At 41.4% G+C, this 17,347-nt stretch overlaps 1 protein-coding gene across 1 annotated transcript; it reads right to left on the bottom strand.

Annotated features, from left to right (window-relative positions):
* Window positions 1–781: 781 nt before the first annotated feature.
* LOC148871158 (protein SUPPRESSOR OF K(+) TRANSPORT GROWTH DEFECT 1) lies at window positions 782–12,410 on the bottom strand. Its single transcript, XM_088969274.1, has 8 exons — window positions 10,642–12,410; window positions 9,807–9,912; window positions 4,915–5,113; window positions 2,068–2,136; window positions 1,716–1,790; window positions 1,506–1,604; window positions 1,255–1,410; window positions 782–1,148 (listed from the first exon to the last, which is right to left on the bottom strand). Exons 1-8 carry the CDS (start codon window positions 11,111–11,113, stop codon window positions 1,023–1,025), a joined length of 1,302 nt encoding a protein of 433 aa, XP_088825400.1. The 5' UTR covers window positions 11,114–12,410; the 3' UTR covers window positions 782–1,022.
* Between the last annotated feature and the right edge of the window lie 4,937 nt (window positions 12,411–17,347).

Here is a 17,347-nt window from a genome sequence, read left to right as displayed (position 1 = left end):
TATGCGTGAATTTCTTTCTTCCCACAAAGACCAGCAAATCGCTGCCCTAATACACCTCCACAATCTTCACTCGCTCCTTAGGCCAACTAAAAAAAGAAGGGAAAAACAAACATTGGACAATCTCTGGAGGATACCAAGAACACCCAAAACGGGAGAAAACTCACTCCGAAACAGATTTAGCAACCTTACAAGAGACCATGAGGTAGTAGCCAAATTCCCCATCAGCTTTTACAAAGAACACATCTATTAGGAAATAGGCAATAGTTGGGTCTCTTTCAAACACCCATTATAACTTTGCATTAGGAATATCCCCCATGAAATAAAGCACAGAAGTGCAGAAATATTCCCGATGCACAGCTGTAAAGGCTATTCGAACTAATGGTGTTCGAACGGGCCTTGCACTGACCAGTCTCTCTAACTCACCCCAACTATCTCATAATTTATCCCAATGCAATTCGTATAAACCACAAAGTCAAAGTTCATAAGGGACTGAATAGGTAGATGCATTGAAGTTGAACAAAAAGGTGGTTCAAGCCCTTGAAGGTAATGCTTGCAAGGTTCAAAATACAGATACGCCCAATACGCCGATAGGGGCATATCGGGCATTTCAATACTTGTTTTTCTACTTTTTTTTTTTCAAGACTGGTTCAGGGGAGCTGATCTATAACCCCTCCATCCCCTGAACCGGTTAGACCCCGATACACCCACTGTAGGGGCATATCGGAAGGGTCCCGAAACGATACGTATTGGCCAATACAGCATTGATTTGTTATGACAAGAATGACTATAACACCGGTAGTCATAATTCTATTTCCGGATTGAAAGACAAATTTTAGAGAGAATATCAAATCCAAGTATGACAAGCATTTTCCCACTCATGCAGTAAAGGAAGGGAATTTTATGCACCTTCCTTAGTTGACAAAGCTATAAAGATGAATGTTTCTTTAAGTCCCAACAGTAGCAACGAGTTACAAATTATAGCACCCGTCCTCATAGCTAGCAAGTGTTTTGTTCCAAATCCATCAACCCTCTTCTCCAAATTCTTTTGTGAATCTCTCGTGCACTTCAAGGTCAGCTTTGCTCACTGTAGGCTTCTGTCTTGCAAGCACTTTCTCAAAATCTGTTCTTGTGATTGGTGGGGGAAGAATCTGCACGTGGGATTTCCAGTGGATATTAAATTACTTTGGAATACTAAATCAAGCCAAAAAAAAGGAATACCTCCATTTTTTTAGCATTTCACTCACTAATTCATACCTTCGAAGCAAGGCCTTTTGCTTCAAGTTCCTGCATGGTAATCTGAATAGCTCCTGGTTGCTTTGGTCCACATGGGACCCATGTGTCATCAGATGTCTTTACAAAATACATGGCATCCTGGGTTTTACGAACAGGTTCAAAGAGCACATCCCTGACCTGTCAAGGTAGTAAAATTGGGAACAGATAGCACCACTTAAGCAGGCAAGAATACCACTAATAAGCATTGATGTAGAGACAGCTCCTGTACTTACACAAACAGAAATATCTGAACCTGAGAACCCTTCAGTCCTACGGGCTAGCATTTCAAAGTCACTTTCAGTCAAATTGTTAGGGGTATCTCCTAGATGTACCTACTCAATGCAGAATAATAAATTAATTGGGGAGGCAATAATCATTTCACAAACTGTTAGAGAAAAACACAATTAGGAGTGGGGTGGGGGTGGGGGGGAAGAATCTTAAACCTTAAACATGTGTTGCCTGGCCTTCAAATCAGGGAGAGGAATGTATATTCGTTTGTCAAATCGTCGCCGGATGGCCTGTGATAAACTGTCTATCAACCACAGCAGTACAATTCTTTATTGTTTAAAAATAAATGAGCTTCCATCCATTTGTAAAATGTCACATTTTGTATGTTTCAATTGGTGCATCTTGAAATTTCCCGGTTTTACTTGACTATTCTTTCTGAAGAAAGAATCATAAAAACAAGTAAAGAAATGAATAGCACAGTTGAAACAAATGCATGAATATCCTATGTTTTAATTCCTTGTTGCTGGTTTGAGCAGTGATGGTAACCTAGAAGGTTTCCAGCTTTACCTGATCCAAAGCATAGGGAGTATTTGTGGCTGCAAGAACAAGAACTTTCTGATCATTGTGTCCAACACCCTATAGGAAGATACAGACAAATTAGAACTGAACAATTAAAAACAAAAGTGGGATCTAAGTGTCAACAATCACACATTCAGGTCAAGAAAAGATTATAACTGAACTATGTGAACCTGAAATAATAAGCTGATCATATTTGCAAAGTCTCCAATTTTAAATCCATCATAGATGTTCTAAATCTCATTTAGTTTTTTTTTTCTTTCTTTGGTATATTGCCTCATTTAGTTCAAGCAGCATAACATTCTACTGATTTTGTATGTCCCTTGGAGAACTAACAATCGGATCAATGATAAAAATCTTTTTTCCCTATTTTCCTAGGAAACTACTCAATTCTTGGTGCAACCAACAAAATGCAAATTTTCCTATAGTGAGACAAGTTTAAGGCTTGTTTAGGAAATCTAAAGTTAGGTGGCCATCAATTGTTGACATCTTCTTGTATGGAAACTTGTATATGGGCAGAAACTAGGAGTGCAAGTCAGGCCGGGTTAGGTTGGGTTGAGGTCAACCCTAACCAAACCAAGGTTAGGTTGGGTTGGGTTCAGGTCTGGCTCGGTTTGGGTTTGGGTTGGCCCAACTTCTCTACTTCCTTCTGTCAAATGTACTTATTTCTTAGATCCTAAGGGTTCATTTTAATTCAATATTAGCATTATTATGTGTAAAAGAACATAGTACAATGTTTTAGAAAAAAATTCCCTTGAAACAAAAAAGGCTTGCAATCAATATGCATGCATACATGCTATCATTAATAAAATTCTGTTGATTATCCAAATATATATATATGCATGCATGTATAGATAGATACATAAATAGATAAATATGTATATACATAAATACATTAATACTCGCAGTGAAAAAAAAATACATAAATATATAGATATACATTTATGGGTGCATAGTTGCATATGTGTACATGCATGAATAGTGAATATGCATATATACAAGAACTTACATGCATATATATATATATATATATATATATATAATATTTATACATGCAAATATGAAGTTAAGTCAGGTTTGGGTTGGGTCGGTTTGGTCAAGGCCTCAACCCTAACCCAAGGTTAAGTTGGGTACATAATTCAACCCAAACCCTAGTTTTTCGGGCTGGGTTTGGGCTAACCCAGCCCATGTTGCAGCCCTAGAAGAAACTGTATACAATATTAAACTTCTGATAAATACCTTGGCCAAGTGTCACCTCAATTAAGTGCCTGAAACACCAGTAGGATCTCAATTCTTAATCTTAATTCTTTTCAAACCCCAGAGAGGAACCTAATTTTAGGCCCTGGAGAAGGACAAATGCATCTGCTGCTCTAATGAAGTCTCCCTTCCCAATCGTTCCAAAATGGCTAAACATTAGAACCATCAAGCATATTGTTGCCAGAAATGCTGCAACTCTTTTCACTGTCTCTTATAAGACAAGAAGGTTATTTAATTGTGGGGGAATATCAAAATAATCAATATCAAATAAGATGTATATCCAATTAGCTTGACTTTTAGGTTCCAATTGTCTGCAATGCAGTTTCATTTGCACTGCATCAGAGTGCAAATTCTGCGTTCATCTGCACTACAAACAAACATAATGAGGTAAAAGTTGAAACAAAAATAAACCAGACTTTGCACTTAATCCATTTGCACTCCCATATCTTTGCACTAGTACAAATGAAAATGCAGTGTAAACAAACTAGGGCCTTTACTCATTTGTTTGTTTTATTTCAGTACCAAACTCCAAAATTTAAGCACTTTCTTACCCTACATATCATTTTAACACCTCTAATTGACTGAAATAAAACAAACAAAATATCCCTTGACATGAATACCCAACCAAACCCTTCCGTTGAACTCAAAACCCCTAAATCCAGCAATCCACCAAGTTTCACACTCAAACTCCACTAATTCATCATTGATGATCTGGCATGATAAACTTTTACATGCCATTTTAATGATTCCATTTGTCTCAAACCATAAGACTAAATCTACCATCTCACAGATCTGATAAAAATCAGATACTACCATCAAATCCCAATCACTCAAACATGATAACCACCAATTTTCCCTTCAAATCTAGACAATAAACTACTAAACCTTTTTACATGCCATTTTAATGATTCCATTTGGCTGAAACCTTCAAGCTTAAAATCCTATTGATTGACCATTTTGGGACCAATAAGACACTCCCATCAGATTCCAAAACATAAAATCCACTAGCCCACTAAATTTCATTGAAAAAATTCCCCCATTTGGCCATCTACGTGACAACCTATATTCCATTTCGAGGTATTAGAATGAAAAAACCATTGAGGCCTATTTCTGCCTGTGATACACATCATTCTTCCCAATACTTGATCCTAGCCGTCCACAGAGCACCTCAAATCTCAGTTGCCCAACTGGTATCCCCATCTCAAATGACATATTACTATCATAAACAATGCTTTGTTCAACAGATCACTTAAAAGGCATTCATAGTTAGCATTATATGGCGTCTCTTGTATAAATGAACACAATTAAAATGCAACAATACAACTCCAGGGAGAATGTACAGGTGTACAAAAAAGTTGGGCATGAAGTATATTTTACATCACATTATTCATAAATTAGAACATATCAACCTATCAACCTCATGATGATAATGAATGTGTTAATTCCTTTCTCAAATATACTCATACAAACACCATGGATATGTAATTTCAACCACATTTGTAATATCTAGTATAAAATAACAATGTAGTAAGTTAGAAAAGAAGATCATGCATTCACAAATTCCAATTCGGGAACAAATACCTGCATTTGTACAAGAAGTTCTGTTTTTATACGTCGAGAAGCTTCACTTTCATTGCCTTCACCACGCTGACCACATAAGGAATCTATCTCATCAATAAAGATGATGGAAGGAGCACTGTCACGAGCCATCTGGAAAAGGCTTGACACTAGCTTTTCACTTTCACCCATCCACTTAGAAACAAGGTCTGATGAAGAAACACTGGAGAAAACAGCATACTACATTTGTCAGTGTATCAGACCAAATCCATGTGCATGCAAACCTCACTTGTACATTTTTCATAAACTACATCACAAAAAAAGAGATTTCATCAACTAGTTGTGTCCTGATTTCACAAGGATTCTACCAAAAAAACAAAAGATTACTCAAAGATAACTTTACCTATCCAATTTACAAAAATAACTATTGATTCTTTCAATGTTTCCCCATTAAGAAATAGCATATTAAATACACATTTTTTATGAGTAATAATGGAATTTTATTAAATCAGAACTGATTCAGGTTTATAATCTCATATAACAGCCCTTGGAGAGGCACGAGCTACAGCGTCTCCTAACAGATTGCAAAGAAACTAGGAAAAGAGTACAGAAATCACAGCTGAGCCCAGAACAATTCTTCCCTATTTGCCCCTTGCTTGGCTAACACATCAGCCAAAGCATTTGCTGATCTCCCCACCCACTGAATAGAAACTGACATATTTCTTGTCAGTCATTAATCTTCTTAACTTCGTTCTTATAGCACCAAACAGGATCCTCAGGTGTCATTAACCAGCCCACCCTCACCTTGGAGTCCCCTTCAATAATTAGTTGTTGTACACCGACACCCAATTGGTATGCAAACTGCACCCCTTGTATAGCAGCTAGTAATTCTGCCCTAACAGAATCTCCAATTCCCAAAGGACTCAAGTATAGAACAACCTCTCCAAGCTCGCTCCTCAAAAGTCCACCCCCCCCCAATTCCAGACAGCCCAGAATTGCCCAAACTGCACCCATCAAAGTTCAGCTTCAGTGAGACTTCAGCCAGAGGAAACTACCCCGAAAGGCCAAAACTACCCTGTTCTTGATGGAAGAGAACTAATGGAACAAATCCAATGTCTTCAACCAATGTATTGCCTTAGCCAGCACACAGTCCTTCAATTCTTGGTTGCTCCTTTCCTTCTTTTGAAAGATTCTAGCATTCCTTTCTTTCCATAACATCCAAATCAAGGCTACTCGAGCACATCTCCACATTAATCTTCCTCTTTTTGAAGGCCAACTGAAAGTAGAATGGTCAAAGATCAAGCGTACTTCTACTGGAAAGTTCCAACTACACTCAAACAAAGAGTTTAGCCAAGCCCACAATTCTGCAAAGAACAGACAGGATATGAGTAGATGGTAACAATCCTCCCCATGAGCTCTACAAAGGGTACACCAGTTGGGAGAAATACAAAGGGTCTTCTCTTTTGTAAGTTATCTAAAGTGTTTACTTTCCCACGATACACTTCCCAGCAGAAAGCCATAATCTTTGGGGGAACCGGCTTACACCAAATTTCCTTTGAGGGAAAAACCCGTTGAATAGAAGACTGAGACATGGACTTAAAGAAAGAGGAACAAGTAAAAATCCCTTTGGGACTAAGGAGCCCACACCCTTTTGTCTGGCTTGGAAAGATCCAAACAAACTTGATTAAGGAGGTAAAGAAAAGTAGATAGAGAGTTAATTTCAGCATCTCTTAACCCCTTACGAAATCCAAAATCCCAATTTGGAGCCAAGGGTGTTCCCAAAGGTTAGACAAATTTTGAAACCACCTCTTTTTATATGATGAAATGGAGAACTAAAAAGGGAAAAGGTCCTTTAAAGGGGTATTTCCCACCCAAATATCCTCCCAAAACCGGACGGAGTTACCAAAAGAAACTTCATACCTAACAAACCTGAGAAAGTGAGGAAGAGTGTTATGGATGGCCTTCCACGGTGCATACTAGATTAGCCCAATTTGATACACTTGCATCCACCCATCCTTTGAGATGCCAAGAATGCTCCCCACCACTTCATGCCAAAGCCTCACTTTCCAATGACCAATGCCAAAGCCTTTTTTTTTATCAATAATGCCAAAGCCATTTCCCTAACAATGCTAGATTTTTTTGAACCACCCTCCTTATCCCCAAATCCCCCTCCTCTTTGCTTCTACACACAATTTCCCACTTAATCAAATGATCTTTTTTTACATGCCCCAACTCCCAAAGGAAATCTTTCATTAACTTCTCCAGCTTCCTAGTTTCCCTAAGTGGTATCCTAAAGACAAACAAAAAGTAAGTGGGTAAGTTTGCCAATGTAGATTTTATTAAAGTGATCCTACCACCCAAAGAAATGTAATTCTTTTTCCACAAAGCTAATCTCTTCTCAAACTTTCTAGCATTGGATCTAGAACCTACTCTCCCTAGGGTTTGCCCTAAATAGGACAAAGGCCAAGATGAGATGGAACACTCGAGACACTCCACAATAGCCTCGACCTCCCTATCCTCCAAATTAATACCCACTATGCAGCTCTTTTCCAAATTTATTTTCAGATTAGAGATTCTTTCAAAACCTTTGTCAACTCTTTCAAATTTGATACCTTCTTACTAATGCCCCCTTCATAGAAAATCATCAAATCATCTGCAAACTAAAGATGGGTGACTGGGATCTTCTTCCTCCCTACTCTCCAACTCCTAATGGCATCTTCCCTATCGGCTTTAGCAATGATTCTACTAAACACATCAACTACTAAAGAAAAGAGGAATGGAGAGAGTGGATCCCCTTGCCTAATACCCCTGCATGCTGGAAAGAAGTCCTTCACCACACCACTAACCAAGATAGAGTAGTGGCAGGTATTAACACAGCCAAGTATCCATCTACACTATCTCTCCCCAAGTCATTGGCCTTTTCAAGGTCAATTTGCAAGCAAAGTCTCTTTGCCTAGATCTTTTCATCTCCTCCACACATTCATTTGCAATTAGAATCTGATCTGTTATTTGTCTTCTTTGAATGAAAGCCCCTTGATTTTGGCTGATGATAAAAGAAAGGACTTCTTTAAGACTCAAAGAGAGCACCTTAGCCAATATTTTATAAACACTAATAGGCCTAAAGTCTTTTGGATGGTTGGCATCAATCTTCTTAGGGATTAGAGCCAAGAACATGGCATTGACTGCAGGGCTTACTAAGTAATTGTCTACAAATTCTTAAAAGACATCACATAGATCATCTTTTAGCACCTCCCAATAGTCTTGATAAAAAGCCATTATAAAACCATTTGGGCCTGGAGCCTTAGATCTATCCATTGAAAGACCGCCTACTTGATATCTTCTTCCTCAAAATTCCTTTCTAGCCATCTTGCCTTTTTGTCCTCCAACCTACGTCAATCCACCCCTCCCACAACTGCTCTCTCATTCAAAGGCCTTCTAAAGATTGATTTAAAATGGTCAATGAAAATACACATTATTTATTAATACAATAACTGATTCTTTTCATAAGTTTGTGTTGGAATTTTGCCCTCAAAATAAAATATCATACTTATGCTATTATTTATAATGTCTTTCCATCTCTATTATCTTCAGATTCTAAATTCCACCCTTTTGCTACATCTTTATATTGGATAATCATGATTTACTGTATAAATTTTCAAAAATAACAAAGATTATGATGCCCTCCATGTGCTTGCCTTTAAGAAAATAGTGCATCAAGCAAACCTTATTCTTAGTATAATAATTGAATATCTACATAAGCATGTCTTACAAGTTTGCCCTCAAAAGAAAATATCACATTTATTGCTATTATTTGTAATGCCTTTCCATCTCTCCTCTCTTCAGTTTATGAACTCCACTCTTTTGCTACACTCTTATAGTGGATAATTATCATTTAGTGTATCAATTTTCAAAAGCAATAAATGAGTGAGGCCCCCACATGCTTTGCGACTTCACTAGTAAGCTCGAATTAACTAAAATAGAAAACAAAGTTATAGATATGAGAGACCAAGCTATAGGCTCCTATTGATTTCTTCACTTGATTGATTGGCTGGTTAAAATAAAAAATCAATAGGAGAATCCACTGAATAGAAAGATCACTGGTCATATGCAACTTTCCTACTCACAACATAATTGCTAACTTAGAAAATTTTAGGTCCCTGAGTCATGTAGCATACTGTAATTACTCAGGGAACAAAAGACAAAATCAGAAACCTGATCCTAACAATTTTTTTTTACAAAAAAAAAAGAAAGAAAGAAAGAAAAAGAAAATGAATGTGTATCATCACCTCAAATCATTAACAACTCAACCCAAACAAAGCCTTTTTCTGAAATATTTGTGTTTGACCACCTTTCCACTCACACAAAATCATATGATGAATGGAAAAAAAAAAAAAACAATTATAAATTCTAAAACATTTGGATGGGAAAACACAAGTTAATAAATTAACAGATGCCAGAGTATTTTGTGCCACGAAATACAAATGTCAATCAGGAAAGTTCCTGACTGTCAAAGATGTGCAACAGAGTAGAGACATATGCAGTTTTTTTTTGGAGATGTGGAGTGGACAAGATAGAGGATATTTAAGGGGAAAATCATTAGGTTAGGTCCATATGTAAGAATGCAAGGTCTTTTTCCTTTGATTGGGTTTTTATTTGAAAAGAATCTGAAGCGGTCGACCAGTAGAATTCTTTTTGAAATGGTTTCCTGGCATTAGAGACTGTGAAAAACATTTTAGAGTTTCTTATTTTGTAAATTACATGTTAACTCAACAACTCAGTATGTTAAACTTGTAAATCCTCTCATTCTAACCTATAGAAGATTTAACCATCTATCATAAAGAAAAAGTTGATGATTTGTTTTCTTTTCTCTAAGGAACCAAACAAAAGAGACTTTATTGTGATAATGAATAAATTACCTGAAAAAGGTAGAGTCTGCTTCTGTTGCAACAGCTTTTGCTAAGTAAGACTTTCCAGTTCCAGGTGGACCATATAAGAGAAATGCCCTCCAAGGTCGTCTCTTGCCTAAAGAGAACATCTGATTAAGTAAGACTTTAATTGCAAGACTACATGGTAATATTTAGGTATATTGCAGATTTTTACAAAACTTTCAGAATGAAACTTTTAAAATATTAAAGAGGAATGATTTGATAATGGTACAACTTTCCAAGTCTCTTTCCACTACCAATAATATGAAACATTTTTTTACAAAATGAAGGCCTCTCTGTTGTCAATCCTCAAATATTATTCATAATTTGTATACCATGGAATTAAATTAGATATTGTAGTGATTTTCCTCCTAATGCCTTCCCTACTTATGAAGGGGGGAAGAGGGGAAGGTCAAACAAAGTATTTTATGATTCTGTTTCACCACCATAAGATTTAAAATTTATCTGCATGACTTAAACATTATAGACAAGTAGACAACACTATAATTCTTCATGGTAGCCTGGGCGACAACTTCCCTTCCAAAGCATACAACATGAGTATTTAATAATAGTAGGTCAGAGAAAAAAAAGTAGGGTTTTCACTGTTCATAATACACAATATATATATGTTTGATTTAGTGTTGCCATCACCATGGGCTTTATACAATTAAACTGCTGATGAGACTACTAGACTACTCTTATCTGTAAAAGAAAAACAAACAATTTCTGGAACCTCATATCAATCTGCTGCAAAACTAATAGAAAATATTTGAGTTTTTAGTTGGGTCAAAAACCAGATGCTCAATTAACTTAATTAAGTACTAACCTGTAAAAAATTGCGGGTACTTCACAGGCAATATAACTGCCTCCTGCAATGCCTGCTTAGCGCTTTCAAGTCCGGCAACATCATTCCACTTGACATTTGGCTTCTCTCTTATAATAGCTGAATTAAGGCCTGCTCTGAGCTTTGCTTGCTCGGGATCCTCTCCATCTCCCCCATCTCCATCCTTGGACTTTGTCTTCGGCCTTGTGGCAACGGCAGAATCACCATTCGAACCAGGGCCAGCTCCTCCCTCATCAAGAACAGCCCGGATCTCCTCAGCCCGCCTCAAGTACTCAGTGAATTTCTGAGTAATTGCTTCCTTAATCTTAGGATTCTTCTCATACTTCAAGTGGGTCTTGAAGTACTCCAAGGCATTCATATAAAGGGGAAAGGCCTTGCTGTAATTCCCCGCATTATCTTCGTGAACCGCCTGCTTCACGTATTCTATAGCCTGCTCCTTGAAATTGCTATACATCTTCCTATTCCAACGAATTGCATAGAAAGCAAAACACTAAACAAGATAAAAGGCTCCACCAAGACAATCCAGCTTAAAAAACCCTAAAATTCCCGGGAAAATCCATTCATCTTCCTTTCCTTTCCCTCGTTCTCTATACAAATACGCATAATCTCTGATCAGATCAGATATATATTTATAGGAACTCTAAGTGGCTCCAAATTCTGGGCTTCGATCTCTAGCGGTTGCTGATCTTAAAACCTCCGGAGAAACCCTAGCAAGCTCGCTGAGACCTTTTGTATATCTTCTCTGGAAAATCTTGAACTGAAAACCAAGAGTAACAACAGGTTACAAGAAACAGACCTTAACGCGCTTAGTCGAGAAAGGAGCCGCAGGTAAGATGGAAAGCAAATACCCCAACTTCTTTGTTAATCAACTACTTTCGACGATCTCTTTCTAACCTCCACGTTTCAATCAAATACCCCAACTTAGATTAGATCGCAGAGAGTAAGATGGAAAGCAAGAGAGAGAGAGAGAGGGTCGTCGGGATTTTAGCGCTATGCCATCGGCAAGAGAGACGAGGACGACGAGGAACACAAACAGAACAGAGATCAGGATTGTGAGGGAAATAAAATAGAAGAATCTAATAAAGCCTGAGGAATCAAAAGCGTCCGAGAAGTAGAATAGAAATTTTATTTCAATATTCAGTAATCAATCAACAATCATTCATTTTCTTCACTTGCAGACGAAAAGTCCAATTGCAATTGCACACTTGGGAATTTTCCTCTTGTCTGACGAGAGGAGGTGGTCAATGCTGGCCCGGCCCGCAATTGAAAAGTCTCGCTCATGTAGATCAGGCCCCCGGCCCATGATCTCCCTGTAATGGCCCATCAAGCGAAACGATGTCTTTTGACCGAGGATTTGGAATTCTCACTGGTTTTGCAATGGTAACTCGTAATTGAGAGCAAGGCCGACGATCCTGTCAGGCTGCCTTTACCTTCCCTCGTCTCAAGTCAGACTCAAGATTTGCTGCGTTGAACAGCGCGCCTCATACCGATCTCACAGCATGTTTCACCATGCATATACAACATTTCCTTATGAAAAAATTTCAAGCACAGAGATGCTCTAGATATACGGCGAAAACATGTTATGAGGTCGGTGTGAGACGTATTTGTGAAAGCAGATCCGAACTCTGGACTCTGAAGTTGATAGTCCCACCATATATTACTGAACAAAACATTTTGCCTTCAGCTACAAGGTGCAGCAGATCCATTGGCTTCAGGATGCAGCTTGCTCTGGTAATGTTGAGGGTTTTGTTAAAGGGATAAAATATAAAAGCCTCTCTTTTAATCATAAAAACCTCCCCTCAAGTTTTATTTTAATAAAACCTTCTTTGAATTTTTTAAAAACTGAACACAAACCTCCTTTCCGTTAATAGGTTAGATGGAAAACGGTTAATTGATACATTATTCTTTCAATACCCATTTTACCATTTCATGTGTTCTGAATGAAGAAATCCAACGCCACCAAAATCTTTCCCGTCGGTGCTCTTCACGAAAAACATAATGTGGTCTTCAATGAAGTGCCCTCCCTCATCTCTAGGCTCCAACCATACATGTATTTGCACCCTCCCTCATCCCTACCCTTTTCCCCCTTCTCTTGTTGGTGCATCGTATCACCATCACAAAGTCATCCTTCGTTGTAACTTGTATATTGGACTTGAAAACGTTTATAGAATATATACGCCATGGGGTTTTGAGGATATCGATGGGGATGCTTGATGCACCACCTTCAGTTGTTGATAGTTTGGACAAGCGGGCGAACGAAAGGAAAATGAGCTTTTCTATGCTGGTCTCGGGGGAATTAAGCCACTAATTCACCGCCAATGCAAGGCTGCCATTAAAGAGCATCGACATTGCTCTCATCCTGGTTGCATGCCTTTTTCAGATTCAGGGTAAGATGGTTAGATTAGATAATGGAGAGATCAGGCAATAATAATATCTGAAGAAGGTTGAAGCTAATGACGGACTTGACCAGAAGAGCCAGCACTTTCTTCTCTGACCACAATCACCACTGTTAGTTTCTATTGGTTTCGTGTCAGTTGGGGTCGAAGATTCGACCTTTGAATCTAAAGCAAAACAGGAATAGGTGTTAATCTTCTTGGTTTTGGTTTTTTAGAGTTTTGCGATTTCAGCCATTAAAGTTGGAGAGAGAAGAGGAAGAGATGCCTGGTGATGGAGCGCGATCCGGCCGGTCTTAGCTGTCCACGACCTTGCTTCTGAACGGGGTAGCAGGGAACCTGAAATGGAGGAGATGAGGAAGCTCCGGGAGGAACCCGGTGTAGAGGCTCCGAAGCTCAAGTTATAATCATTCAAAAGCAAGATAATACTAGATAGCGCAAAGTTTGCATACCTTGTTTGTTGGGGGCAGGGGGCTCTTACAATCACTTCGTGCACTCGCCCCGAGGCCCTTGTCAGGTCGGGTATGATTACCCTTGTGCTTGTCAATTCGGTCGTCGTCCTTTTTGCTAGGACAGAACCGTCACTGCCTAATTGTCTCTCTAACCGGAGATGGCGGTGGCAGGTGGCTGTTTAGAGTGCGGTCGCCAAACGTCAGATCCTAATTCAGTCAAGTGCGGTGCCCTCGGGCACGAACTTCCTCAGTGTCAGGCATGGTACGACTTGTTTGGTTTGGTGCTCAGAAGGTGATGCGGAGTGCTGAGCGAGGCGAAGTCTTGAGCTCGGAGGTATCTATAGGGCAGGTCAGTTCGGCGAGGTGTATCCCGAACTGTTACAAGGTGGCCAGTTCGGCGAGGTGTATCCCGAGCTATTACAAAGTTGGCCAGTTCGGCGAGGTGTATCCCGAGCTGTTACAAAGTTGGCTAGTTCGGAGAGGTGTATCCCGAGCTGTTACAAGGTGGGTCAGTTCGACGAGGTGTATCCCGAGCTGTTACAAAGTTGGCCAGTTCGGATTACTCTGGTTTTGGGCCAAGGGTGAGTTCGGGCCCCCGTAGGGAGTTCGGTCCGCTGGTGTCCCCTTGTTCCCGCCTTAGGCTTGGCCCCTTTCGCCGAGCTGTTGTTTATGCCACGTGTCGCGTAACAGTGAGGTCGGGCCAAATCTTCCTTCATCAATTGCCCCCCACTCCTCGCGCCAAGGGTCTTGCCATGGTGCGGGGAGTTTCGTGAGGTAGTAGGTGGATTTGTCCCGTCCTTCGAATCTTGATTGCGCGAGTTGCTTTTGCCAGGGTTCTTCAGTTTCCGAGAAGGTTGGAAACGTGCCTACTCATGAATGCTGATGGTTGTGACAGCGCGCGTTTTAAATTTCAAAAATTCACGCCGCTGGGACGTGACAGCGGGTCATTCAAAAAGGCGTGCCACTACTGTACGTGCGCGGGCGGCTGTCAGGGAGACGTGCGGCACATCAGTTTCGGAAAGACGAGTGTCGAAGCGACGTCGGTTTCAAAAAGACGTGCACTGACGTTTCACTTTTTTCGGAAAGACGTGCGCCAATCACGTCTCGGCCTTATGGAACGTGCGGTCAGTGAAAACGTGGGTCGTCGGATCGTCTTCGATCTGCACGATCGATTCTTGGTTACTGTAGCTATAAATAGTGGGGGACCCCAGTCGATTTGTCACTTCTGCGGTTTGTCTACTGGGCTCGTGTCCAACTTTCTAGCTCGCGTCAAGGCTGGTTATATAGCCTTCACGGTTCTTTGGTTTGTTCTAGTCTCTGGAGCCTTCAAACTTTCTTTCGGTGAGTACTTTCCTGAATTCATCTTTTCCCCAATGTCTAACTTTGATAGCTCAGACAATTCTTCAAGTAGGGCCGACGTAGGTTCCACCAACCGAGCCATGTCCCCCGACTGCCTCAATGATCCTGAGGTGGAACTTGAGGACTATGAACCAGTAGGCCGAGCCGCTTCGGGCAGTTTGGCGTCTACCTCCCGCCGAGGTCAGATGCTAGACAGGTTTGGTCCTTCGACCATGAAGCCTGAGGGGCTTCAATCCATACTTATGTCTTACAACCTTCCTGGGGGGTATACATATTTTATTCCTTCGGGTAGCTTTCCTTGGGAACACGGTCCTGATGAGATCGTGATTTTTCGAGAGCAGCTCACTGCGGGGTTGCGACTTCCTTTCCATCCCCTTCTCGTCGAAGTCATAAACCACTTCGGTGTCACCATTGGTCAACTTCATCCGAACTCTATTCGGAACCTGGTGGGGACAGTTTCCCTTTTTTGCGAGCAGAACTTCCCCTTGGACTTAGAGATATTCTCCTCTATCTTGATGCTCAAGAGACAGGCGGGTTCTCTTCCTGGGGGAAGACGGACATATTACCTTTCTCCTCACCAGGGTTTTAAGCTTCTGCACGATCTTCCTAATAAGGTCCCGGCGTGGAAGCGGGACTACTTCGGCGTGCGAAGTGCACAAGGATGGCCCTTTCAGACTGGGTGGGGTGAGGCCGCTCCTGATTTGGGCGTGACTCTCGATAAAGAGACGATGAAGGGCCTCCGGCAATGGGCACGGCAAGGTTTAAAGTGCCACCACTACTTAACGGAGGCCAAGCTTATTGCGGCCGGCCTGAGTTCGGGTAGGTTTCTAGCTATGCGGTTTCTTGCTTGCTTTGTTCTTTTCATTTTTTCTAATGTCGAACTCGTTTCTACAAGTGTGATGTACGCGGAGAGAACTCGTGGGGGGAGTCTGTTCCAAGGTATGAAGAGGAGGAAGCGGGTCGCTAAGCGAACTCATACCGAGCTGCCCCTGGATGAGGATTCCCAAGTTCCAGACCACACGCCGGAGGATCTGCCCAGGGAGCCCGAGGTGACTCCACCGATGCACGAAACTGCCGGGGCACCTTATGCTGAGACCACTCATACGGGCGCTCCTGCATACTCAAGTGCTCCTGCTCACTCCGGGTCCACTCATACGCGGGCTGGGCCCTCGGGCTCGGGAGCTCAAGGGGAGTTTAGGAGCGTGTTGACGCCGAACTACGCTCTTCAAAAGAGTGGGGAGGCTACTTTCCCTAAGGAGGTCGCGACGTGGACCGATCTTCCCTTTAATCAGGTCGCCTGCCGCGCCGTAACACATGCCATGGTGGTAAGTTAGATTCCGTCTGCCTTTTTCATTTTCTGTCGCTTCTACTGTTATTGCTCACTTGTTTCTTTTGGTAGGTGAATTCTTCAATTCATGCCTTAGCGGCCCAAGTGGAGAGGAGCTCGCGACAGGCGCGAGCTGCTGAGGCTGCCGCTCATGCTGCTGAAGAAGCTTTCCGTGCTGCAGAGGCAAATACCCGGGCTGCTGAGGCGGCCGCTTACGCTGCCGAAGAGGTTGCTCGTGTCGCGATGGCTAGGCAGGCAAGGTCTCAGCATGACGCCGAGGCCATGGGGGTAGTTGTCAAGCATATGGCGGACTTGAAGTTGGATTTGCAGCATCAAGTCGAATATCTTCAGGAGGACATCAGGGAGAGAACACAGATTTTTTCCCAAGGCATTGAAGACGCCAAGAAGAAGGCAATTGAGGACTACATTGCCTCTCCGCGTTTTGACGATCTGATGGTGGATTCTTACAGGAGGGGGTTCAAATTGAGTAGGTGGATGATCCGGAATACGTACCCCGACCTCGATGTTAGTGTCATATCCACTTTGCGTATAACTCAGGAGATGGCCAATGCTACCGATGGCGAGCCGGACTCTGAAGGAGAGGCAGGGCCTTTGGGTGTTGTTGAAGTGCCTTCTGATGGCGAAGAAGTAGCTCCGGGCATGTAACTTTTTTTTTTTGTAAGTAATTTCTGATGGCCAATGTACTCCTGTTTCTTGCAACGGAATAGATAGTCTTTTTGCCCAAGTGTTCTTTTTCCCCGAACTGATTCTTTGTCGATGCCTCTTTGTCCGGGTTATTATACTTTCGCGACCTGTTCTGCCGCGAAGGCTTTTTTTGTAGCGAACTGATTTTTTGCCGAGCTGATAATATGCTCGACTTCTTTGCTTGTTTACGCCGAGGTTCCTCTTGGCTTGCATCGTGGCCCATAGGACCTGATTTCGTCCACTTCGCTTGGTGGTTTATAGGTAGTATCGCCTTAAGTTCACGATGTTCAACGCTCGAGGTATTTGTTTGCCTTTCAAGGTTTCGAGTTCGTATGCCCCCCCGAGCGCTCTTTTTACTTTATAGGGCCCTTCCCAGTTTGGTCCAAGTTTGCCCACGCCGGGTTCGGGCACCATAATCTTACGAAGGACTAGGTCGCCGACTCGGAAGCTTC

This window comes from Nelumbo lutea, chromosome 2, assembly GCF_056320005.1.
Source record: "Nelumbo lutea isolate HS-2025 chromosome 2, American lotus-T2T, whole genome shotgun sequence".
NCBI lineage: Eukaryota > Viridiplantae > Streptophyta > Magnoliopsida > Proteales > Nelumbonaceae > Nelumbo > Nelumbo lutea.
This window is presented reverse-complemented; position numbering and strand designations above follow the sequence as displayed.